The 25,634-nt window shown below is 45.2% G+C and overlaps 1 protein-coding gene across 2 annotated transcripts; it reads right to left on the bottom strand.

Moving 5' to 3' along the window:
* Positions 1 to 1,070: 1,070 nt before the first annotated feature.
* Positions 1,071 to 25,433, bottom strand: apoba (apolipoprotein Ba). Of its 2 annotated transcripts, none has more exons than XM_086275374.1 (29): positions 25,317 to 25,433; positions 24,746 to 24,787; positions 24,236 to 24,348; positions 24,047 to 24,150; positions 23,638 to 23,785; positions 22,516 to 22,662; positions 22,106 to 22,230; positions 21,953 to 22,029; positions 20,919 to 21,375; positions 20,495 to 20,645; positions 20,242 to 20,388; positions 19,082 to 19,293; positions 17,796 to 18,003; positions 17,548 to 17,718; positions 17,259 to 17,462; positions 16,787 to 16,951; positions 15,168 to 15,373; positions 14,907 to 15,089; positions 14,659 to 14,789; positions 13,861 to 14,068; positions 13,590 to 13,762; positions 13,333 to 13,508; positions 13,123 to 13,235; positions 12,659 to 13,032; positions 3,216 to 10,751; positions 3,004 to 3,115; positions 2,770 to 2,802; positions 2,469 to 2,655; positions 1,071 to 2,352 (listed from the first exon to the last, which is right to left on the bottom strand). In XM_086275374.1, exons 1-29 carry the CDS (start codon positions 25,369 to 25,371, stop codon positions 1,204 to 1,206), a joined length of 13,107 nt encoding a protein of 4,368 aa, XP_086131500.1. In that variant the 5' UTR covers positions 25,372 to 25,433; the 3' UTR covers positions 1,071 to 1,203. The 2 variants fall into 2 exon arrangements, with proteins under 2 accessions (XP_086131500.1, XP_086131501.1); XM_086275375.1 differs by having other exon boundaries at positions 24,236 to 24,345.
* Positions 25,434 to 25,634: the final 201 nt, after the last annotated feature.

Genomic DNA, 25,634 nt, shown 5'->3' with positions numbered 1-25,634 from the left:
GTTATTGTGTGTTCATATTTTTTTCTTTATCTGGACTGAAAACCTCAAACTCAACTAAACAAAAGAAAGACATAAAAGATCATAAATGTGGTGCTTCGCTTTGAGCTTTTTGTCATGCATGGAAAAATGCTTATGCTGAATAGAATAGAATAGAATAGAATAGAATAGTTTTAAAGCCAGCAGCATCTCTTTCCCTGCTCCTCACTCCACACTGGACCTAAAGAGTTTCTCTTCACAAACTTCCAGACTTCAAACATCCAGACTGGAGGAAAATAACGGGAGCGCTGCTGATGTCACTCAGACCAGCAGCTTTAATGGTTACAGAAACATCTGCTGCTCAGGTCAGAAATATGGTGATATCATTTTGAGGCTATATCGTCCAGCCCGTACTGCCAAAGCACCCCTAAAGGATGCCAGGTCAGACGTGGTTGAATACCTTCTTCAAGTCCAGGAAGCACATGTTTGGCAGATTCTCCTGTCTAGCTCCCTGGTGTAGAGCTTCCCCGTGGAGGCTGAGGATGTTGCACCACACCCTCTGGTCCCCCCTTCCTGAAAAGAGGGACCACCACCCCAGTGTGCCGATCACAGACATTACAGACTGTTGTTAAAAGAAGACCGGATGTTGCAGAATTTTCTTATTGTACCTAAAATGGTACGTTTTCTCAGTTTATGTTTTCTCTGTTCTTCTGCAGGTAAAATAGAAGTTTATTAGATTTGCATTTCCTTCTGTTTGTTTACATTTTACAGCTTTTTGGACTCGGAGGCTGACTGGGGATGAGACACAGATGGAACAAAGGAGGCCAGAGCAGACAACCTAAGAACAGGAAGTAAACCAACATGAGAAAACTGATCTTCAAAGTTTAACAGGAAGAAGCCAAACAACAAAGGAGGAAACGACTAAGAACCACAGAAAGCTTTGATGCTTCTTATTCTTATAGATTTCTGATGTTATTTGTGTAAATGAGTCCAGGAGCTTCAGGAGGACACAATGAGACAAACACAAACTGGAGTTCAGCATCTGTTTAGCTGAACACCAACAAACAGCAACGTGCAGGCTGAACCACATTCAGTGAATCTCACAGAAGAAACGTAATTTATTTTTATCATTCATGAATATCACTTTAAAACAGTTTTTATTGTCAAAAAAGGGGTTTTTCAATTTTTTCATCCATTATGAAACCACTTTATCTTCAAAGTTGTGATTCACTGCCTAAGCGGCGTCGGCCATTCGCTGAAAGACCTCCAGAGGAAGGGTAAAGGTATCTCAATGTCCATCTTCTCATCGCTGACTCTAACGTAGGGTGCTGTGCTCTGGGAGACCCTGGTCATTAGAGCCACACTGGCTTCAAGTCCCTCATAGAAGCGCACCTGCAAAATACTGATGATCCTGCTGGTCCCATCATTTACTCGCTCCATGCTCAGAGCATTTAAGGCTTTCTGGGTCTTGAGTTTGATGAGGTCTCTGTACTCAGTCGTGCACCTCTGCGCCTCCTCGCCGTGCTGTTCTGAAAACTGCAGAACATCTGCATAAATGGCATTAACTTTAGAGGAAATTTCAGAGTTTTGATCTTGCAGGTAGGCGAGGAAACTCTCAGCTTTTTCAGTAACGACGCGTAAACATCCAGCAGCTGTCAGGTGGAGCACGTTGATCACGCTGATCACACCCTCTCTCAGCTGGTCCAGAATATTCCCCACCTTATCCATGATCTCATCTCCGCTAACAAAAGCATCACTTCCAGGTACGGTGAACCTGATTTTCCTGATGTCTGTAGAGATGTTCTCCACGAGGCCGTTGATTCTTTGAATGGCACTACGGGCTTCCTGGACCGCTTCCATAAGAGAGAGCTTCCTCTCCGATCCCGGCACCATGAACCGTGTGTCATTCAAAAACTGCAAGGCTGCATCTAGCAGCACATTCATGTTGTTTTCACACTGTTTCATGACACGCTTCACCGTCTCAAACAGCCTGTCTATAGCATCCTGCACAGTCATGGACATCAAGACGTCAGAGGCCTTCCGGTAGTTATCTCGCGCTCCATCAGCAAAGTTTTGGATCCAATCCTGCGGTGTGGTACAAGACACAGGAACCTGATCGTAGGCTCGCTCTATGGCATAAGAAAGTGTGTTTTTCAGCTTCTTGCTGCCACGGTTGATGTCAAAGCCAAAGTGGGAGGTGTGATACTTGTTAATGCACTTGAACACAGCGTCTGTCATTGCAGGAACTCTGTGCTTGGTGCCTTCCATCACATCCCAAAGGAAGTCCCGATTCCACGAAGTCTGCACAAAGAATTTTTGCGAGTTTCTCAGTGAGACTTTTGCAGCGAAGACATCGGTATCCCTCTCTGGAGACGACTGAGAGTGAGGGAAGACGTTGAGAAGAGTATGACTTTAAACAGAGCATCAAACAGTCTGGAAAGCTGCACTCACAGTAACAATAATATGAAATAAAAGAGTCTAAGATGTAATACCAGGTATCGACTGAACAGCTTCCCATACAACTGTGATGGAGACCTCCTCTGTAAATGCACTCCAAGGAAACCAGATGATGGCGAAGACACGGATGCAGTGATGCCATCTTTGCGGGAAGCAAAGCGGAAGCTCACATCTGTGAACGTTCGACTGCTGATGTCAACGCTAAGTGTGTGACGAGGCTCCCTTTAAAACAGACACACCGTTAGTACAGATATGCTCCAGATCATATGTGATAAACACCTGACAGAGAACTATGGAGAGATGTGAAACATCAGCATCTGCATGAAATAAACTCACAGTGACTCAGCTGCTGAGACTCGGCGCTTCATTCTGAAAGAAAACGAGCGATTGAGGGTTTAATTCCAGACTTTGAATGTTTATCGGATGGGATCTGAGACAGTTCATCACAGCTTCTGATGCACTTTAGTGGTGTGCATGAAATGTTTACCAGTGTACAGAAATGGGGAAACTTATTTAAAGTTAAACCAGTGTTTCCAGTCGACTCTAGAATGCAGCGTTTGTTTAACTTACCGGACATTTTGTGCCAAAACATGTTGCCAGTTGACATTTCCATCAGTGTGAATCAATTTTCCCTTCCCAGTTAGACTCATTGCCCCATTATCATATACGATGGTTGCATCAGCTGGGGAAACATGGGCAAGATTAGGTTTTATATTGCCTTACATGCAGCAATGCTTACAAATGTGTGGTATCAGGTAAAGTGGCGTATGTTTTAGTCTTACCAGAGAGGTCGTATTCCAAGAAGTTCATGGTAGAAACACATCTGGATTTCAGTGAAGTTAATAGGTCAGAGTCCTTTTTCTCGACACTGGCAGTTGTCGACACACTATAAATGGGAGATGAAACCTTCACAGAGACGCTGAGAGCACCAAAAGATGGGATAAACACACTTGAAGGCAGATGGAGGGTCGTTGCAGGGATTTCGATTCTTTGCTCTGGAATGGTGATGGCTGGAAGGTCAAAGTTGGAAATCTGGCGTGTGATGTAATTTAGGCTGATGGTTTGCCCCCCGATGGTCACTGATTTTGGTAGAGTAAAAGGTAAGACTGTGATTTCATATTGTGGTATCTTAAATGAAAGGAATGATGTTTTTCCCTGCAGGTACTCTGTGTTAATGTCATAACCAGGCACTGACAGTACTGGCAGGCCAGGCAGCATGATTTCAAAGGCCTCGGTGCTGATCACCCTCGGGACGCTGAGGTTCTTAGGATCGAGTGTGAAGGGCTCCACATGCAGTGTCGTGAATGGTACATTAAAGGCAGGAAGTGAGATCACAGGGGGAAGTGTGAGATGATCCGGGACGTCTGGGTTTTCCAGACACTCGTCTATGTTCCTTATGGAGCTTGGAATTCCTTTGAGCCATGAAGGCACTGCAATGCTGATCTGAGGGACGCTAAAACTGACACCATTTTCCAAAAGGGTAAACGGTATTGCATATTCATGGCCATCCATGCTCTTTGTGTACACAATACTAGTGGAGACATTGAGGAATTGTAATTTATTCATACTGGTGACCTGATCAAACCTGAGCACATCCCAGAGGGTATTCTGATAAATAGGAATCTTAACTGTCTTCAAAAAAGCGAGGGGACCTTCTACTGATCCAGCCAAATTCAAGTGCACTGCTGATTCATCATTGGACAGCAGTAAAAGATGAGCATGGACGAAAGACGCAAGCTGTTCCTTAACTCTCCAGGTGAGAGACTGCTTCTCTGAGCTGACGGCCAGGTTAATGCTCTGAATGAGTCGAGCATCACCCAAACTGCTCGGCTGGCTCGCTTCGATATTCAGTTTGGTCTTGAAGGTCGTTAAAGGAATAAAGTCCAGTTCTCCTTTAGTGACATGTTTTCCATTTGTTGTGAAAAAGGCCAAATCGACATTGTTGGTGCTCGTGCATTCAGCCGTTGCAAAAATTCGCTGCAAGGAAACTGCCAGAGCTAACTCCTTATTCAAGTCAAACAGGAAGATGTTGTTGGAGTTTCGTTTTTGTTTCTCCTGTTTGTCGAGGTTTGAGTTTAAGACAGTCTTGACAGTTGAACGCAGGCTGTTGGCAGTGAAGTAGAAACTGGCTTTATTCTCCAGATCTCCAGAAAAGATACAGCCGTTCACCATCATAATGTCTGTCTTCCCCTGGGTGCAGGTCTCCAGAGACACATAAGAAGGAAACGCTTCCAGTTCCCAGTTCATGTCACAGTTTCCTGCAGCCTCAATCAGAGGAATGCTAAAAATGTACTTTAACTTTTTCTTGGATGTGAGATTTGGCTTTGTTTTGGTGTTTCCGATGAGCTCTTGATTCAGCTCCAGGTTGAGGAAGGGTAGCTTGACCTTTGCAGTGTTGGTTAAAGAAGCTTCCATGCCCCTTTTGTTGAGGTTGACAGCACATTCGTGGTTTGCATTGATGTTGTCGTGCTCCAGGGAAACAGCTGAGGCCACTTTTATTCCTCTCGTCCTCGTCAAGCTGGCGGTGCCGTCGATTTTTATGTTCAAAATGTCAAACGCTGACGTTGAAGAGGTGCCAAAACGAGCAACAATGTCAGACTGATTGTAAAGGCCTGCGCTGGCAATGAACGAAATCACAGCGGATTTGAAGGAGAAATCAAATGTCATGTTACCCATAGCTGGGATCGCTATGTTGTTCTGCATGGGTGGCAGTCTAAAAGTGGGCAAGGTTACTTCACTTAACGTTTCTGGAACATGAATGACAGCAAACGTTAATAATGGCAGCACAAGAGTATAGGACGGCACAGAGAACCCCAGAGCTGGGACTTTAAAGCTTGGGGTCCTGACCTCTTTGGGAATGAAATAGCTAAAGGCCGGCATCTCGGCACTGAAAGGTGAAACCTGTATATCCAGGATTGGTATTTTATATCCGGGGACTCTGAAGATGCTAGGTGGCAGGCTAGATGTGTCAGTTCTGTGTTTGATGTACTGTGGCCTTGCTTGGTTGTATGAATCTTTTAAAAATGCAACCACTTTGTCCCAAAACTCTTCAAACTGAGCCTGGAGGACGGTGGCTTTGTCGCTGATTGCACCGTAGATCGGTTTAAGGTACAGTTCAAAGCTGTGGGTGTCAGGGTTCTTGTAATAGTGAAGCTTCAAGTTCATGTCAAATGATTGCTGAGGTGTGGTGAGCAAAGTTTGGAATCCAGCATTTTCCCACAGCGGAAATTCTCTGACTTCAGGGGTTTTAATATGGAAATAAGGTATGCTCATCTCTGGGATAGAGAGCGGAATCGTCAAAAATTCCAGGTTAGCCTCTCCGTTTGCGGAAGAGTGGAAGAAGATGTCCATATCATTGTTTTCTGCGGTGATGTTGTGACTGTACTTGTACTGATTGAACCTTGCCAAAGCAAAGCAGGACGCGTGCTGTTTCACAGAGTTTAATGCAACACCACAGTCATGCTGCAGAGCTACCTTTCCAGTCAGTCTCAGGGGAAAGAAAACCTTCGAGTTTACTTTATTCTTAACATCGAAGGCCACCTCAAATGGATGGATTGTGAACTCCAGCGAGTTGGACATGGATCCAGTCAGTTTTCCATTGAATTCAACATCGTGATAGGCTGCGAGCGCAACCTTCAGGTCCCCGATATCAGCCACTCCATCCAAAACCAAAACACTCTTCTTCACAGATGGAGTTTCAGTTTCACATTTTGCATCAATACTAATCCGATTTAAGAGCACTGATTCAGCTCTTAGCGTGTGCTTGGCTTTTAAGGCCTCACAGTCAGTTTCTCCAACAAATGTTAACTTTGCAGTGCTGAAATTTACATCAAACTCCATGTTGCTTTTGTGAGTACCTTCATCAGCGTAGTCATAAACCGACCACTTTCCATTTCCTGTAGTCTCTCCAGTCACAGTGACTCTGCCAGATTCTGCAGAGGCTGCTATATTCTGTCTCACTGATGCCTGACTTGAAATTTCATGTGACGGGATATTCAAGCTGTGGTTATAGGCTGTGGCTACGGCTGCATGGACTCCACTCTTTAAAGTAAGGTCCATTTTACTGACCAACTCTGCTGTGTACATTTGGGTTGCAGCTCTGGCGACAGTCTTGGCAGAAGCCTCAGCAGCGGTGCCGGTGAGTATCAGGGATCCTTCGTGGTCAATGGCAAAGGCCATGTGTGCAGCCTTCAGTGTTTCTGTGAACTGCAGCTTCTTCATTCTGGGAGCCTCCAGCTGAGCCGTGACTTCAAACGTGTACTCCAGCGCCTTGAAGCGCGACTTGGCATGAGACGCAACGATGGCTGTAAACTGTGGGTTTTTTGGTGTGGATGTTGAGTTTTCAATTTTTCCTGTTGTAATGAGAGTCAGGTCTTCCGAGTACACCCTAAATTCTCCATGGAGTTTTCCAAAACGTGGGACACAAATGTCACTGGGAATCCTGGGATAAGTTATCTCTGGAACTGGGAGTGGTAAGACATCAAAGCCTCTCCACTGCAACTTGGGAATGTTGATTGCTGGAAATGTTATTTCCGATAGAGTTATTCCTGTGAAGGTGAGATCGGGTAGTTCAGACAGGTAGAGAACTTTCAGATCACCAAAGATTTCCTCTGGGTCAGGTGTTTGGATCTCAAAGTCTCTGATTTCATCTATCAGAGCAATGATCCTAGCTTTGATCTCATCGACATCTATCGTGAAGCCAGGGATGGTGTACAAGTTGAGGATGGTGAACGGAGGGAGTGAAATTTGAGCTGGGATGCTAATGTCCTGCAGATTCTTCATGTCAACTGTAAATCCTCGAATAACAAGATCAGTGAGAGGTACTGTAAAAGTAGGAACTTCAATCTTACCTCTTTTCAGTAAGCTCAGAAATTCATCTACAGCCTGCTTCGTCTGGTCAATGAACTCATTGTCCTTTGCTGTTTTTACAATCTGATCCATCACTTGGTTAAAGTTTGCAGACATTAATTCAACAATATTTCTGTAGGAATCGCTCACTCTTTCGAGGAATAAATACAGTTCGCCTCTGATGTCCATGTCAACAATTCTCTCCCTTGCATCCTCAAGGATATCCTGCACCTTCAGTTTGATGTCGTTGTAAAATGTAGTATCGATCACATTTTTCAGTCTTTTTAGAGCATCAGCCACTTTTGTGTTTTTTAGTTCATCCAAATACGTAAAAATGGAAGTTTGGATCTCTCTGAAAAAGTCCCTAACAGCCTCAATTTTTTTCACCAGCTCATATATTTTAATCTGCTCGTTGATGTAGTTTGTTAGTTCAGCAATCTTCTTATTAGCGTCATCAACGAAGGCACCGTACCGAAATGTCCTCATTGATTTAAGAGTCGAAGAAATATATTCATTAAGGTCATCGATGCTCTTCTTAAAGTCGATCGCTCTGAGCTGATTTGTCACACTGGACAGAAATTGCATTATTTTATCATAAAAATATTCAAATTTGATAGACTTCAAAGCTTCTACCAGTGACTGCACAGTCTTTTCAATTTTAAACTGCTCGACCAGAATCACCACCTGATCCATCAGCTGTTTGAATATATCATCGAGGTCGTATTTTAAAACAAGATCCCTGATGTAGAAATACACTTCATTGATTTTGTTGGGGATTTCATATTCATCAATCCAGTTGACGATAACATCATGGACCGACTCCATGACTTTTGCTATCTCTGAAGGGGGGATATTATAAGATAACTGCTCAACATGCGCAGCCCAGTCAACTGAAAGGAGATACTCCTTCAGATCCTCAAAAATCGACTTGATGTTAAAATCCTCAATGACTCGTTTCAGTTCTGATAGTTTGGTTTTAATCGTCTCCAAGATTTCATATTTGGAGTCTAGCTCCTGGAGAAACACAGCACCGGTTATCCGGAGTTTCTGGAAATCGATCTGTTTCATAATGTCTTCGATGATATCAAGAACTCTGAGAAATGACCGCTTAATTTTATATTGGTCATCGAAGGCCCACGTGTGATTTCCGACATCAGAAAGAACATTTGTTATCTGGGCTTCAAGACGTCCACCCTTGATGTACTCTTCAACGGAAAAAACGAGCTTTTGAATTTTGGTGATGATGTCCGTTACTGTGGTTTCTAAATTCTTCCTCAGATTCTTCACAGCAAGCTCCAAGTCATTCATCGTGACAGCAGAGGCACCGATCCAATCATCAAGTTTCACTTTCACTTGATTTACTTTTTTCTCCAACTCTAGCTCTTGCATGAAGTTACTCACTTGTGTCGGCAGGCGTTCTAGCTTTTCTCTAAAGTTGCTGATGAGCCCGTCGATATCTACATCACGGATGACCTGCTGCAGTGACTCTAAGGTTTGAACCAGTGTGTTTTTGAGCTGCTGAAAAGCTGCAGGAAAGCTCTCGATGAGTGGAATCTCGATGATATGACAGTCACTGTTCTTATCATACTGCAGGAAACCAGACATGTTGAATTTTGCATTTTCTTGTAAATCTTCTAACATTATTGCTGAAAACTCCAATTCAGCTTTCTCTGGATTGTTGGAAATACTGGTCGCCTGGTTGTAAGCACGGTCGTTCAGTTTAGACTTTACTTCCCAAGATAATAATTGATCGCTTGGAGTCAGGAAACCTTCAAATATGTTCTTTACACCAGCAGAGGATTCCCCACTTGGAAGCTTATGAGCTGTTGATATGCCGCTTTTATGTGCAAATGAAAGAGCTAGGGGCTCAGCTTTCAGCAGCAGCTGGCTGTACGTGTCTCCGGTGTGCTGCCCATGTAGATTAATTTCTCCCGCCGCGTTGAAACCAGCATCCACAGTGAGGCGAAAAGGCAGCGCCATGGTGCGAACGCTGCTGTTAAACCGCACAGGTGCAGAGTCTACCTGCGCCTCACAGTCTGATGTTAAAGACAGTCCAGCAAATTCCAGTTCACAGCTGTGAGTGAGCTGGGCGTCCATCACGTTTCCAGATGTGCTGTATTTCATGGTGCCAGCCACAGGTGAGTCATAGGTGAGTTCATAGGTATGTTTGACGCTGTGTTGCTCTCTGTGAGCTGCAGTCATGCTTCCACGGAGATCCACCTTAACAGGCTCGAGCCTTACGTGACCCTCGTGGCTCAAAGCGACGTCATAAAACCGGAGGTCATTTCTCATATTGAATTGCGTAAAAAATGGCTTCACATCGAGCTTGGTGTCTTGCTTGTAGTAAATATCGTCACAGATGAAGTTGTTTGACTCGGAGCGGAGGCTGAGGGTCCACAGGGTGAGGGTGAGTTTGTGGCTGTTTTCTGTTTTCATCTGTCTGAGTGTTCCCTTTGTGTTTCCGGTAAAACTCAGAGCTCTTCTGTCCAGCATCATTTTCACGCTGCTTAATGTCGTTGCGTCGTACGCATATCCCTTCAGGTCACCGTAAAGAGAGGCTTTAGCAGCTGTGACTTCACCCTCAATTTTCAGCTCCCCTCTGCTCTCGTCACCCATCGCTTTGGTAGAGGAGGACAGGGATGCTCCACTGTTGTCTATCGCACAGTTGAAAATGTTCTCCACTGTCACAGGACTGCACTGTATGCTGTTTGTGCCACTTGCTGTCAGACCATTTTTTCCAGCTGTTACAGAAGCCTTATGCCAGACACGCCCTGTTTCTAAGGTGAGGGAACCCTCAGAGTTTACCTGAAGCCCATTTGAATCCAGAGATCCTGATATCAGGGAGTATACCCTGTTTTTGTCGTCATATGCCTGGGATTCAATTGTGAGAAGGGCCATTTGGTTGGACACTCCAAACTCAACTTGGTTACTTAGTGATTCCCCCATGGCTTTGGCCAAGACGCTGCACTTCAGGGTCAGCTGCGTATCCTTATATCTGAGTTCTGCCACATGCTGGAGCATGTCCCTCTGAGCGCTCGTTTGGGACATGATGTATAACTCTGAGTTTTTGCAGACTCCACGGACTGTGTTGTGAACTTGTAGGACTGGTGAGTCAAACTTCAGAGTGGATTCTCCTCGTCCTTCTCGATCTAGTGGGCGTAGGTTGTAGCTGTGAAGGTAGGAAGCGTTGGTGTGGAATGAGCCAATTTTGAGGAGTCCGTTGACGGTGCCATCTCCTGAGACTTCGTCTGAATTTAGGGAGGAAGTCGCATGAGCAGAGTAGTAGAGGGTGGCTTGCAAGCCTAAAGCACTAGAAGCTTCCATCTTGTAATTGGCTCTTGCCTTGAGTTTGTCCGTCACCCTTAATGTTTCTAAGACGCTGACGCTTGTGTCGATGAGGCTATGGCTGAAGGAGCTATTCAGAAGATACTTGAGATTATCATCGCCTCTTCCCGACATCATCCCGGTGCCTTAAAACAGACACAAATGATACTATATTAGTATGCAAACATGGAAGCATGACGTTTTACCTGCTGTAAGACAAAATGTTGGTAAGTGAAGACTCTTCTCACTGCACCATCAGGGCTTTCCAGGCACTGATTGAGAGGTGTTGATCTTACTGTTGCTGCACTTGCAGTTTGTTTTGGACCACAACCCAAATGTGCACTAATCAGTACTAGAGATGGACCGATCCGATATTACGTATCGGTATCGGTCCGATACTGACCTAAATTACTGGATCGGATATCGGAGAAAAATAAAAAATGTAATCCGATCCATTAAATATCACGAAAGCACCTCACAAAACTTGCAACACGCCGTAACTCACCTCAGAACGTTAGCATGTCGGAGCAGTATGCATCATGTGATAGAGCGGCTGTGGCATGCGGGACCTGTCGGTGGTCTGGATAGCATTTGGAGCTTCGCTAGCAACCCGGCATTTCATCTCCGACAAAGTTATCCCCGAGAGAAGTAAAGCAAGTGTGTAAGTCCATCTCTGAATGTAAAGCATTCCTGCGTTAAGCTTAACAAGCGATATATGGAGCGACTGCCTCTTCTTGCTGCTACTTCAATCATGAAACTGCTTAATGATCAGGTGATCGGCTTTTCTGTCGCGAGTCCCTCTGTCTTGTTTGTTTTTGGCCCACTTTGCACCAGAAAGAGGAAACCAACGGCTGAACAACAGCAGCACGTTTAAGCTTGATAAGCTGTTGTTAGAATGTATTTAATATTACTTTCTACTCGAAGATCTTTTTCTACGTAGCTGACGCTGGTAACTGTGCAGGGGCGGATCTAGCAAAGTTTAGCCAGGGGGGCCGATAGGGCATGAACAGGGAAAAGGGGGCACAAAGACATACTTTTCTTTCTTATTCTCATTTAAAATGTCGAGCTTTTAATAAATAATTATCTGACACCCAAAGTTTTAATTTGATGTAAAATGAATAGAAGTCCATTACTGTATATAGTAACTATTAAGTCTAATATATATACCCTAGTAAGCTATAGTACTTTTTCCTTTGGGAAGGTACCATCTGTGCAGTCTGCAATTTTGTTGAAGAAAGATGTTGAATCTATTTAATATTTCTTGAAAAATAATTGATTTCTGTGCATTTTTTTTCACACTGCATCAAATTGTTGTTGGTTGATTACGTCAATTAGGCATCATGAGGTGGAGCGTGAGGGGTGGTTCCCTATTTTTATTTATTTTATTTTTGTTGTTGCTGGGAGTTGGAACCCTATTAGTTAGGTTGCTTAATATTTACGCTAAGTACTCTTTAAAATACCAGAATAGGGAGGATGGTGTAGGTTTAAGTTTATTAGATTGATCAGTATTGCTGAACTATGAAATATTTTTTTTGCATACAGGTATAACAGAATAGCTTTAGTGTAGTTGTTGTTTTAAACTTGAGTATGAACTTATACAAAATGCAGCAAGATATTTAAAAAACAGTTTTGTTGATTAAAACACACTATATCGGATTCATATCGGTATCGGCAGATATCCAAATTTATGATATCGGTATCGGACATAAAAAAGTGGTATCGTGCCATCTCTAATCAGTACTGTTCCTGACCATGGCTGAACCAGTAACAGGAAATGAATCTGCAGAAATATCACAGTACATGGAAGTTTTCAGAGGACCCCACTGGTCCGATCTCTCTTTGCCGTAAAACCAACATAGAGTCTGACTCAAATTGATCTTAACAAAGACCAACTTAACAGTAATATGACGCGCCGGCTGACAGGTGCATGAGCCTACCACACGTGCTGATTTAAATACTTCATGAGCGCAGAGCTCATTGTTAGCCAGCCTCAATCTTATCCTGTCAGATTTCATAGAGTCTTAAGTGACTTGACAGAAGAATAACTTTTTACCTTCAAGCTTGTATGACAACAGGCTGAAAGGTGACTGGGCCGTGGCCCTGAACTGTGCAGTGTAGCTGGGGACATCGGCGGTGTTGTTGCCCCCAGAGATCGAGCCTTCCCAGCTGTAGAAGTTGCTGCTGATCTTTGTGGATGCTGCAGCCAGACCGAGAAGGGGGAGAGACAAATCCAGAGACGGTGGTATGGTGAACCGTGGGAGCTGATAGGCCCTGGGTGGGATGTACAGACCTATCTGTGGTAAATCTATGAGGGGCACTGACAGGGAGTTTGGTACGTTCAGCTCTTCGGACTTTTTGCCTCCAAGTGGAAGAGGAAGTGAGATGGCCATCTTGTCCTTGTTGAACTGGTACCGGAACAAAGTGTCGCTGTTGAGGTAAAATGAAAGGTGAACACTGAAGCGCTGCAGAACAGGTGGAGCCTATTCATATCTGGAGGCTGATTTTTTAAACACTTACGACTGCAGGAACAGTTTTTCTGGCAGAGCGAGATCAGAGAGGCTTCTCTTACTTCGTAGTTTTGCCAGAGTGGGGATGTGCGCCGTCAGTTTGTCCAGCCATATGTTACCCGCCTTCAAAGTGAAACAAAGACCTGTTAGATCTCACTGTAAAGCTGTAAAACTGCCTGTAAAAGCTGCGTAACACTCTGAACACGATGTTTTATGACACCTCGATTCCTTTTGTGATGATGTGACGCAGTTTCATGTCTGTCTTCGCCACCCTCTGGTCCAGGATCTCATCAACGAGCTGTTGAAGCTGCCTGCGATGAGCCTCCACATTAGGGATCATTTTCTGCGTCTCTGAATTCAGGTCAGATTTCAGTTCCACCTCAAACTTGTCATTATCTGCAGAGAAAATCCAGAAAACCCTCAAATGACTGAATCCATGCAGCTGTCCCCTGTATTGATGAGAGGAGGCACAGTTACCGTATTTTAGGGAAGCTTTTTGCTGGTATGATATCTCAGAGAGGTGCATGATGGTCTCCAGGTCCATGACCACATCTTCATCCTTCTTTAGGTTTGCAGTGAGAGATGCATCGGCTTTCAGAGAAGGAACGACCATCTGGAGTTGCAGCATGCCATCATTCATCATGCTAAGCCTGCATTTAAAACAAAGATGTGTACTGTCGGCTTCCCATCCACTCAGCACAACCGAAACCTCATAAAGGACCCAAGACTTGTTTAATGAACTCTGTACCTGGCACGTCCAACAAGCGTCAGCTGTGGGATGTTCTTGTTGGTGATATCGATGGTGATGCCCCTCATCTTCCTCTCAGCACCGCTCTCAGTGAAAACCAGTTTGACTCCTGCTTCCACGTCATAGTCAGGAATGACGACCTCAGCAGAGACGGTGTTTTTTAAGCGATTGTATTTCAGAGCTGCCGAGGCCTCCGATGAATCGTCGCCTGTTAAGATAAGAATTAAAGCAATTAGCCGGCTGTTAGCTGTAGGGAGCAACAGGTGGACTTTTATCCAGTACGCACAGGAAAAGAATACACGCGTCAGCAAAAATGTGCTTCATTTTTATGAATTCTTTCACTGAAGGGACCATTACACCTCAAAGACACTCCAAAATCCCTGACAACAGTTTAAAGAAAACAAGGATTTATATAATGTGTACTTTATTGATCCCCGTAGGGAAATCCTCTCTGCATTTAACCCATTCACTGTGTGAAGCAGTGGGCAGCCACCAATGCAGCGCCCGGCGAGCAGCGTACAGGGAGAAGGGTACCTCACGGTAGCCGTTCAGTGGATTTGAACCCCTGACCTTCCGATCATGGGCGACCACTCCTACTGAGCTGTCCCTGCCCAGATATAAAATATGATGAAGACAGATATGAGCCAAAGTAAACACAGCACCCTCTGTTTTGTGAGAACGACTCATATTTGTTCATGATGCTGGGAGAGCTGGGAGAGCATGATGGTTTAACCTTCTCAGTCTTATGAACTGAGCTTGCACACAAACACGTCCAGACATCATATTTAATAGCGTTACCTTCTGCCTTCAGGATTAATTTCAGCGTTTCCACCTTATGGCGCCCTCGTTTGCCCTCTCTGACCGTTTCATCTGCGATGGTGGCGGTGTACTCTGAAACTGTTCCTGTTGGCTGGATTTCAACTGCAAACCTGAAAGAACAAACTGTCATTAATCCAGGATTTGTTAGCTGTGTGGTAAAAAGCAGCAATAGATGTCAAAGTCAAATCACAAAGGATTAACTCAGATGAGCTGATCAACCTTCTTACCTGGTTTCTCCGGTTAGAGGGGAACATGGTGCCTGATCCACAGAGGTAGGATTGGAGTAACGCACTGCTGTGCAGAGCTTCAGACCACTGAGCAGAGGCTGGCAATCGACTGAGTCGGCCCGGTCTCCCACCTTGCATGGCCCCATCGTTGTTTGACCAGATGACAGAGACAGCACCTTGGTGCTGCATTTCAGAAAGCACGTGGAGTGAGGTGAGTGATAACAACACAACTCAAACAGAGAAAGACTGTGGGTCACTGACCTCACGCTGAAAAGCTGAGTGTTCGACTGAGGAGCAGGGATGGACAGCTTGACCTGCCTTCGGTTAACTGTAGCTTTAGCATTAAGGGAACTTTCATGGTACATGTTGGTGTGCGTCTGAATCCCGGCGTCCACGTAGTCTGGAATGTGCACGCCCATCTGGGTGATGAACTCCAGTCCAACCGAAGGCATGAAGGACAGCTCAGTCTGCAGAGACACAGAGCAGCTGTAACACAGGGATTCATGACTTGTTTCTGCTTTCTTTCTTTTTTCCTTTTTAGTTTATAAGAATAATTTTATATATTTATTTATTTATTTTTCCATAGCATTACATTTGAATTTAACAGTTCAATCTTTCAAATAACGGACAAATATTTGTGAAATTATGATGCATTTGTGAATGAATTTTAACAATCTAAACAGACAAATACATTAAAAAAAAAACAAGAAAATTGTGTTTTATTACATTTACAGTGATTTTACGTTAATCTACATTTGAAATGTGAAATCAGTCTATTTATGTAAATGTAATGATATTCTAGAAGAACAGTACAAAACTGTAAAATACTTTTATATTACAATTTTTTCACCTGATTGAACTGTTAAATTCAAATTTAATGCTGTGGAAAAATATATAAAATGATTCTTATAAACTTTTTTTACATCAAATAATTATTATTATTATTGCTATTTAGAGCGATCGTGGCTCAAGAGTTGGCAGTTCGCCTTGTAATCGGAAGGTTGCCGGTTCGAGCCCTGGCTCAGACACTCTCGGTTGTTGTGTCCTTGGGCAAGACACTTCACCCGTTGCCTACTGGTGATGGTCAGAGGGGTCGATGGTGCAATATGGCAGCCTCGCCTCTGTCCCAGGGCACGCAATCCATTATTATCTAAACTAACTGTATATTTAAGTATTATTATTCCTATTGCCACATTCATTGACCTTGTTTATAGGTAATTGTTTAATCACATTAAAATGTTCCTAATTTAATGTTTAAAAGCACTAAAGGCAAAATCCCATGTAAAATTAGGGCAACAAACTGTAGTGTCATTACTGAAAATAACCATATTTTTATGAGAAAGTTATTTTCTGGTATTATTTTGGGCCCCAGCTTCCGTAATAGTACTGTTTTAACTTTATACTTCATAAAAGGAACCAAGCCTGGGGACCCTGAAGAAAAATGTAATTTCTCTTCCAGCTTTTTCACAACCTTAACTCCGGAGCTTCCTTCATGCATGGGAATAACATGGAGAGTTAAAACCCAAGCAGCGAGCTAAACAGGCACCGATAACTACAAATATGAAAGGAACAGACCAAAGAACATTATTAAACTTGGACAATAGCAAATAAAACTGTCTGACAATTCAGAAAGTTATGATCAGGAACATATCCAGAAAAAAAATTAAACAAGTAAATATTGTAAATCTTGTATTTAAAGATGTATTATATATTATATCTTGTTGTCCATATACAGTACCTTTGGAATAATGTTTCTATACCAGTGTTTTGCATCCGATGCAGCAGCTCTATATCCTACAGGTTGCAAGTTGTATTTGTTTTTTGTTTTTGGGCCTGTCTGGGATTCATGACTTGTAATGTGATGAAGAGCAGCAACATACCGCTGCCGAGGGCGTCAGGCCTCCTCTGACACCTGGTGCAAACACACCAGCTAGTGAGAACTTGAGAGGGAAGCCAGATGCGGTGGGTAGAGCAAAGGCATTCTCCATGAAGATGTAGTGGGCAAAGACTTCATTGTCAGTCCTGGATATGAGCTCAGAGAACACCTTTTGGAAAGAAAACAGGAGAAAACAAACATGATGGGAGAGTCCACTATCACATCTGGATCCTCTAAAAGCACCACAAAAGTTGCTCCAGAGTAATTTTTAGATCCTAAACCTAAGCAGCAAATAAAATTAAAAAGTGAAACAAAACTAATGAACTAAATCATCTGTGATCCTCTCCTGATGTTATGAACTGTTTCGTTCTAATGTCGCCATGCTGGCTGCATCGAGGCACCGATGCACACTGGAGCTGTGTGCCACTTCCTGCCACGATCAACACACCAAACGGTCAGGAGACAGAATATCCCACCTGGGCAGGTAGTACCCTGATGAAGACGTGGTAGTACATGAACAGAGTCTCAAACATTTTCCTCATCTCGCCGGTCTTCAGATATCCAATCTCATTCCCCAAAAGTCGGAGGTAGGCGGCGGCTTCAGGCGCTGGAGAGGAGCTCACATCATTCACAAGTTTCTGGATTCTGTCCGCCATGTCTTTCAGAAAGTCTTCTGGGATCTGAGAGCACAGGACAGTCTGTGTTTCAGCATGTGACATAGCATTTGCTCATGTGGTAGCTCCGTGTACGTGGAGAACCTCTCACCTGTCTCTTCCTTCTGTCTCGTTGGGGTGCTATTCTGTCCAAAATGGCTTTGAGCATTGGGGCTTTGTCCTGCGCCAAGTACATCAGTCTGGAAATGGATTCAAGGAGCAAACCTCTCTCCCCAAAAAGAGCATCGATCGTTGGTTCGAATCCCGTTCCTTCAACGCCGACCTTAAAAAGGAGATTTTAAATGTTTGGACCTCGACAGAAAACTGATTTTTGTACTGCAGATTCATGTCATTCAATACCTCGAAGATGTCGTAGCTGTAGTCAAACACCTTCAGCGTGGTCTCCAGCATCATCTCCTTGGGTAAGGTGTCGCTTCCATCAAAGATGATGTTGCTCTGGATTGATCCCAAGGAGGAGTCCAGCTTGTAGTTGCGGGACATGCCATCAAAGATGGCGCCTGTGGGTGACGGCTGGCCATTCAGGGCCGACTCAGTGTACTCCCTGAGTCTTTGGAAAGGACAATAAATGATATTTAATAGTGTTTATTAATATAATGCAGAATCAGCAGCACTTTTGTTTTTTCAGTCATGATCAGTCGTGTACAGATCCCCGGCCGGTGCCCTCCTCTTGCTACGGTGGCATCTATCAGCCCAGAGTAATCACAGATACAGACTGTACATGAGACATCTAGTGGTGAGGTGAAGAAGTGCATGTACAATCAATATGATTGTATTTTCAAACAAAGCTTCTTTCTCTGCTTTAACTTAAGTCCCTCAGCTGTGAAAGCCTAACGAGGGCTTTAACGAGGTACAGAGCAGGGAAGCCTGGATGGATGGTTCCTGTCCTTTCTCCACTTTGCACTCTGATATTTGGACCGATACCATCTTTGCTCATTACACATGTCAGCCTCAGCTTCTGTTTATTTCTTATTTTTAAAGTCTGCTGCAGTACTGTTATTCAGAAAACTTCAGTTTATTTTTTACTTTACTTTGATTTCAACCAGCTAAAGATGTGGCTGCTCAGCGAGTTTCTGACTTTCTCTGTCTGTAGTGTTGGTACTTAGTCCATTTAATGTCATCACATAATAACATAAATGTGTGAATGTGCTGGAAACACGAATAACATAGGAGGATGCGTTCAACGTGCAGGTAATACTCTTCCAATCTGAGATTGTTTATAACAGGAGGATGTAACCACCGCAGTGTCGAACAGGCCGCAGGGTTTCTGTCATTGCCCTGTAACCATCATCATCCACGTCACGTCTTTGCCCTCAGAGTCAAACACACTTTGAAGTCTTGATGTTTAAAAACCTCGAGTGAACATTCTGGATGTTTCAATCGAACCAACCTGACATAAAACCCAGACAGCAGACGCTCAGGTGCTAGTAACAAAGTAGCCCCGCCCTAAATCGTTTCCAAAATGAACTTCATGTTTTCTTGAGTCAGACCTGAAACTAGAGGCCGAGCCCACTGAAAGAGTTCACTGAGTTCAGAGATGACCATCCGCCTCATTTTCTCACAGACCTCTATACAATCAGATTTCAGAGGAGTCGCCCCCTGCAGGACATCCCTGGTCGTTCACTCACTGCTGTATTTGTGGTTCGTCTGAGTTTCTGATGTTGTTCAGGTAAGACACCACGAAGCTCCTGAGCTGCTCGTCCCTCGTGTTCTCCAAACTGCTGACGATGTCTCTGATGGTCGCTCGGTCCGGGCTCTTCATCAGAATCAGGAAAGCTGCTACACGCTTTTCTACGGGGCTGTGATCGTCCCGGTACACCTCCACGAACACATCTCTGACCTGTAACCAACCACACGGGGAGTGACACATGAATACAATCACGTGTATACTGAACATTTTCAGAGTCAGTATCTGTTCATTTTGAATTTGATGCCAGCCTCACGTTTGAAATGTTCAGGAGTATGTCTGTGGGTACCTGCTGTCCAGGTGTTTGAACTGAGGAGCTGGACTGGTGTGTTCTTGTGTTTGTGGCTCCAGATGTTTCAGCGGTCATGACTGTACTCATGTGCCCCCTGCCATACTAGCAGAGATGCTGCTTTAACCTGTAAGCTGAGAAGCTGTGGTGATTCCTCTCCTCCTCAACCCAGAGGAATTACCACAGCTTCTACTCGGCGCCAGTCCACCTTAAATAAGCTCAGAGGAGGTGGAGGTGCTTCTGGTTCAGTCTGAGCTTCCTGTGTGGATGCAGTGATGAGCTACGTTCATGATGATGGTTCTCAGACATTCTCAGATTCAAAATGAGCAGATGAGTCTGACATGTCATTTTTGGACTGTTTCAATCAACAACAACAACAACAACCTTTATTTATAGAGCACATTAAAAGCCTTAGGCATACCAAAGTGCTTTACAAAAAACAATAAAATAATACAGTTAAGAGCATTAATATCAAATATAATAAGAACAGCAGACAATGTTCACAGTAGAAAGCCACTAATAAAATGGACTGCAGCACATAGATTATAGCAGACCCAGTGCCGCATGATAGAGAACACCAAGAATGAAGGAATAGTAAAAAGTTAATGCAATAGGTCGCAGTTAACAGTCAGCATTTAACGGGTAGAGAAGGCAAGTTCAAAAAGATAAGTTTTAAGGCGTGCTTTAAAAGAAAAAATAGAATCAGACTCCCGAATGCCAATCGGGAGGCTGTTCCATAACTCAGGTGCAGCAGTTATCATTCCCAGATCAGTCTGTGTGAGAGATGTGTCCATGTAAGAGAGAGACTTTACCTCATCACTGACGTCCATCCGTCTAAAGGCCTGTATGGCTGCCTTTTGATATGATAGTGGGACTTCTGCTTTCTTTGCACATCGTAAAATGGACGAGATCAGGCTGGGGCTGACGGCTTGCATGGCCTGACCCATGACCCCAACGACCTGCAGATTAGAAATCAACATTTATGCGGAGGACTGAAGCCCCGAGACAGCTTTCAGCAGAAGAATACGTCCATGGATCTAAAACTACATGACACGCTTCACGTACCCTCAGGACAAGGAAGGACATCTCTGCGGGGTCAGGAGGAAGGTCAGAGTCGTAGTGTGGGACTGAGCAGTCGTTTAAGAGCACCTCCATGAACTTTGACACGTCTGTGAGCACATCCGTGACCTCCGGCGTTACCGCGTTTTTATGGATCCTGTGGATGAAAAAGAGTGTGGTCAGCTGCTCAGGTCAGATGATGCGTGATGCTGCAGGCATGACTGAGATGGAAACTGTTATGATCACGGGTGTGCTAAGCAACACCACGCTGTCTGCCCAGTATGGTGACGAGCACGCCCTGTCGGCCGTTTATGGCTGACGACGGTTCCACCTCCATGACCGATACTTCCTCACGTGTGACACTGAGACATGGGGACCATGGGTCTCCCTCTAGTGGTCACCTGAAGCACTGCATCATAGCTTTACTTACTTCTTCACTGTGTTGGCCAGAGCGTACATGATGGGCTTGCTCTGTTTATACTGAGCCATGCTGAGCATGTCTCGCACACGTGCAGCATCAGGGTCAGCCCGCAGACTCAAGGCGTAGACCAGAGCGTCTGTCTCCAGGGAAACGCCGTCGATGGTCCGGATAATCTGCAGGATGGCGCTGGTGCACTCTGAGGTCCCGCACTGGAACAGGGCCTGCCAGGTGAGCCAGCCTGATGCCGCTCGCATCTCAGGGACCGCCCGGCTCAGGGTCTCGTTCCTCAGGGCGCGCAGGCCGGACACCAGCTTATGGAAAAGGCCCGCCCTTTTTTGACCCTGGTCTGAGCCCGCTAACGTCACCAGCTCCCGTAAGGTGGTCAGAACATCGTCTCCTGTCTGCACTGGAGATTTATCTTCAGGATCTTCAAAGTGAAGGGGCCTCACCTGGTCGCGCTCCACACCTGCACACAGACACATGTGATGTCACTTATTCATTTCCCAGTAAGAGGTGAGTCTCATTTAAAAATGGACGTCAGCAGTGGTTTATAAAACTTTAATGAAGAGACTTAAATTATTTTCCTGCTGGCCATGTAGGGGTGCAGCTGCCTGTTGCACCGACGTGTACGGATGGATGTGGTCACATGACCTCACCCACATTTCAAATCTTCAGAATTCAGAACTGACAATATTTTGTTGTCCAAATTAAATCCTCAAACTTCACTAAAACTCAATGTCAGACTTCTTGGATGATCTGTTAGTCAGTGACCTCCCAGCAGCCTTATTATTGGTCACATAATGTCATTAAAAGTCCTCAAAAAAGGATCCAACAGCACAAACACGGTCCAGAGGTCCAGTTCAGGTGAAGCTAGCAGACAGCTATAGCCACCTGTGTCACCATCCACCTGTCAGTCAAAGAGGCCACGCCCCAGTAATGCAAACTTTAAGCCTTAAGTCAATTTAAACAGGTGACACGAATCACCTGGGGACACAATAATCCCCAGGTGTGAAACTCCACAGCTGACTGGAAAGCTCACTCACTGAAGTCTCTGTTGCTGGTCCTCCTGTTGCTCTGGAAGCGCAGCTCCTGCGTCAGCTCTGACGACACCATGCTGTCCCTGCAGAGCAGATTAAAGCTGAGGCGTAACGGCGCCCTGTGCACGTACACAAACATGCAGTCAGGCGGTGACTCACGTGTGGGAGAGCGGCAGGTAGCTGTGGTTTTCTGTGCACGAGGCTGTGGTGATGTGCCTTTCCCTCCGATCAAACTGGTAGCTGCAGCTTTGAGTGCTTGTGATCAGCTTGGATATCGGGCTGTGCTGGAAACACAAACCTGACTTCAGAAAACATGTTTGCACCATTTAAACTCCTTTTTCGTGACTATTGTGACACGGAGGCTGTATTACTGTGACATTACTGTCACGAGGTCTGCGGTCAGCCTCAGCGAGCTCACAGACAGGACAACATTAAGTAGAATAATTACAGGTGACGTTACATCGTTAAGGTGTGTGGAGCTGTCTGAGTGCTTCATGCATTTGTTTCTGCAGTAATCAGGAAATCAAACTGAGGGTAAAGAAAAGAACAAACTGCTTCTGAGTTCCCACCAGTCTCTGCAGCAGGGCCAGCGGGCTGTTGGTCAGCTCTCTGCTGTAGAACTGGTCACACTGGGACAGATCTCTGACCAGCGTCACACCTGTAGCAACATCACTGCTCGAGTTCACCAGAGTGACGCACTGACCGTGCACGGTGCTCTGAAAAAGGAGAAAACAGCAGAAAAAAGGATAGTAGACAGGTCCTGAGGTCACACAGGTGTGATGTTTACAGAACTTTTATTTTGAAAGGTCGAATGTAAGGCCGAAGGAGGAGATAAAAAAAAGGAGACAACAGAAAAAGGGAGATGAACAAGTTAGCGCTGCAGACTGTGTTGCCGCCGCAAGCCTGAGAATTAAAGAATGGAACTGAGAAATACTGAAGGTGTCATCATTAATGTTTGAGGCATGCAAACATTACAACAGGGATGGGCACAGTGAGCGTGGTCAGGGGCCCAACGGCCAACACCATCACACCATCACACCACAGCCTGAGCACCGATACAGGCTTTCATGCATTTGCAGCAGAAATCAGGAAACCGTTTCCCATCTGCTGTTGTCCTGTTTCATGAGTCTGTGTCAGTCGTTGCCTTTGTTTCCTAGTGTGGTCTTCTGCTGCTGGAGTCCATCTGCTTCAAGGCACAGAGATGGTCTTCTCACGAGCTTATTTGAGTTCCTGTTTCCTTCCCGTCAGCTTCCTGCTCGTTCTCCTGTGACATCAACAAGGACTTCCTCCCTGCTGCTCACCGATATTTCCTCTGTAAGCTCAGAGATGGTTGGTGGGAAAACCGCAGCAACACTCAGACCAATAACCTCGCCACAGTCAGTGAAATCACTTTTCTTCCCAATGCTGAAGCTCAGGCCGAACATCAGCAGGTCGTCTTCGTCATGTCTGAATGCAGTGAAGAGGCGTTACCCTGCTGTGACCTTTGCTAATCTTGTGGATACGAACACATAGTTGAAGCAGGAAGTGGGCTTAAAACTCAAAACCTTCATGTTTTCCACTCTTGGTAAGTTTGAATTTCTTTACTGACAGAAAAAAAATCCTGATAAAAGAAATCTTTTTGTTTTTCCTGAAATAAACTATTTCCTGTGACAACACTGATTATGGTTTGGAGTGTTTCAGAGGACGCTCACCGTGCGGCCGCCCTGCTGGTCCTCCGTGTCTGGCACCATGAGAGCAGAAACGATCCCTCTCTTGATGTTGAGGATGCCGATCGCCTCGTCGGCGTCGGGGTAAAGCTGAATGTTGGAGACACCCTGCAGGGTGAACTTCAGAGGGTTCCTGGATGAACAAAGACAGTGAAACCTGATCAGAGGGGGGCGTGTTCAGCCGGTGAAGGTGCTGCTCCTGAACACGCCGCTGCTGTGGACACAAAGGCTCGATCTTTAAAACGTAACACATCGAATGTTTTCTGAGGGGAGCAGAGTGTCGGAGCCTGTCGGGGTCATAAACCAGCCTCACTCGAAAATGTGCTCGCTGCACCAAAAACCGACATGGCAGCAGCATGCCATTTTAATATACAGTCTGTGTTTTTGCACTCACCTTTCCATGGCGGCCTGGAAGGCGTCCGAGCTGGGGGCCGGCCTGAGGGTGCAGCCCCTGGTGTGCATGATGAACTTGCACAGGTGGGGGACTTCGACCTCCACCTGACGAGCGGCGATAGCAGAGCCACGGTCAGAGAGGAACATCGTGTCATCAGGTGAAAAACGGGACGCATAAACAGCTGTTTACCTGACAGGTGAGCGCATGGCCGTCTCTCAGGTCGGCGGCGCCGGTCACGCTGTTCCGGCTCTCTGTGCTGTACCGATACACGTACTTCCTGAAGGCCTTGAATCTGGATGCTGCTGTGGGGGGAGGAGAGGGTCACATGGTCAGGGCTTTGCTCCTTTATGTGAAAAGGCTTCGATGGTTGTCCTCTTGCTGCATCTCAGGATTGGCTTTCCACACCATGACTCAGCAGCTGACCTTTGACCCCGTCGTAGGTGAGAGTGAGCAGCAGCTCTCATTCACAAACAGGACAGGAGTCCACGAGCCGCTATCTCCAGAAAACAGGCCGTGCGTTTATCAGTGCGCCATTGATCTGTTAGCAGGTCGATGTGTGTGTTTGCACACAGTGCACACACTCGACCTTCTCCAGCGAGGAGAAAGTCCACAGTTCTTTAAATACGTAATATTTTCAGCTCAACCTTAATAAAAATGAATAAAAATGAGTTTGCATGTTTAAGAGTGAGGATGACTTACACTGACACGCTGCAGTTTGTTGGTCCACGTCCTGCCCGTCCTCTGGAAGAAAACACGATCAACATACTTAACAGTATTTTAATATTGGAGTAATGAGAGCGGCTTCTAGAGGCCAGAAGGACGCGATTATAATAAAACCTTAAAAAAGAGCCAAGATCACACCGACGACTGAAGCGTTCCATTAGAAATAAACATTATACACTCGAATACAAACATTTGAAATTTAGATTTGTTTGTGTAAAAAGTGATTTTGTTGCGTTTGGCACACATCAGAGAGACAAGTGTTTCCTGTCTCAGATCTGATGGCTCATATTCACACTTTTATAATATGAACAGCATGAAAAGCTGACGCGCCCCAAAGGGGACCTGTGTCTCCGGCTGGAGTCAAACTGACAGATGGATGCGAGCACGACTACACCGCTGGAAGCACCGAGTTTAAAGTAGGAAAGAAAACAATGAAAGATCCCAGAGATCAGTGAGAGAACAACTTTTTCATCCATGTAGAAAAACGGCTTGAGTGAGACTAACAGAGCGTCCTCGTGTGCGTGCACGAGGACGGGTCGGTACTTACGAGCCCGCGCGCAGCAGCCGAGCAGCAGCAGCAGACACAGCTTCCTGTGACCCATGATGGGCTGCAGGCCTCCTCCACACTGACACAGCAGCACCTCTGCTCAGCGTTTATGAAGACCCTCCTTCTGTCCCGCTCAGAGGTCAAAGTTCAACTCTGTCTGGTCGTTTCATCCCTCAGAATTAAAGTGTAGTCTGTGATCAGCACTGCCCCCCCCCCCAAGAATTCAATCAATAATTTACAGTGATGATGACACGCAGCAGGTAAAACCACAGAGGTCAGAGTGGTGACATCAGCACGCCGTTTATTTTTTCTTTTATT

The sequence above is a fragment of the Aulonocara sp. 'chitande type north' Nkhata Bay genome, linkage group LG19, assembly GCF_057382095.1.
Source record: "Aulonocara sp. 'chitande type north' Nkhata Bay isolate Kocher_YH1m ecotype deep benthic linkage group LG19, A_spYH_male_GT1.1, whole genome shotgun sequence".
Lineage (NCBI taxonomy): Eukaryota > Metazoa > Chordata > Actinopteri > Cichliformes > Cichlidae > Aulonocara > Aulonocara sp. 'chitande type north' Nkhata Bay.
Note: the sequence above shows the minus strand (reverse complement) of the source record. Positions and strands in the feature narration are given on the sequence as shown.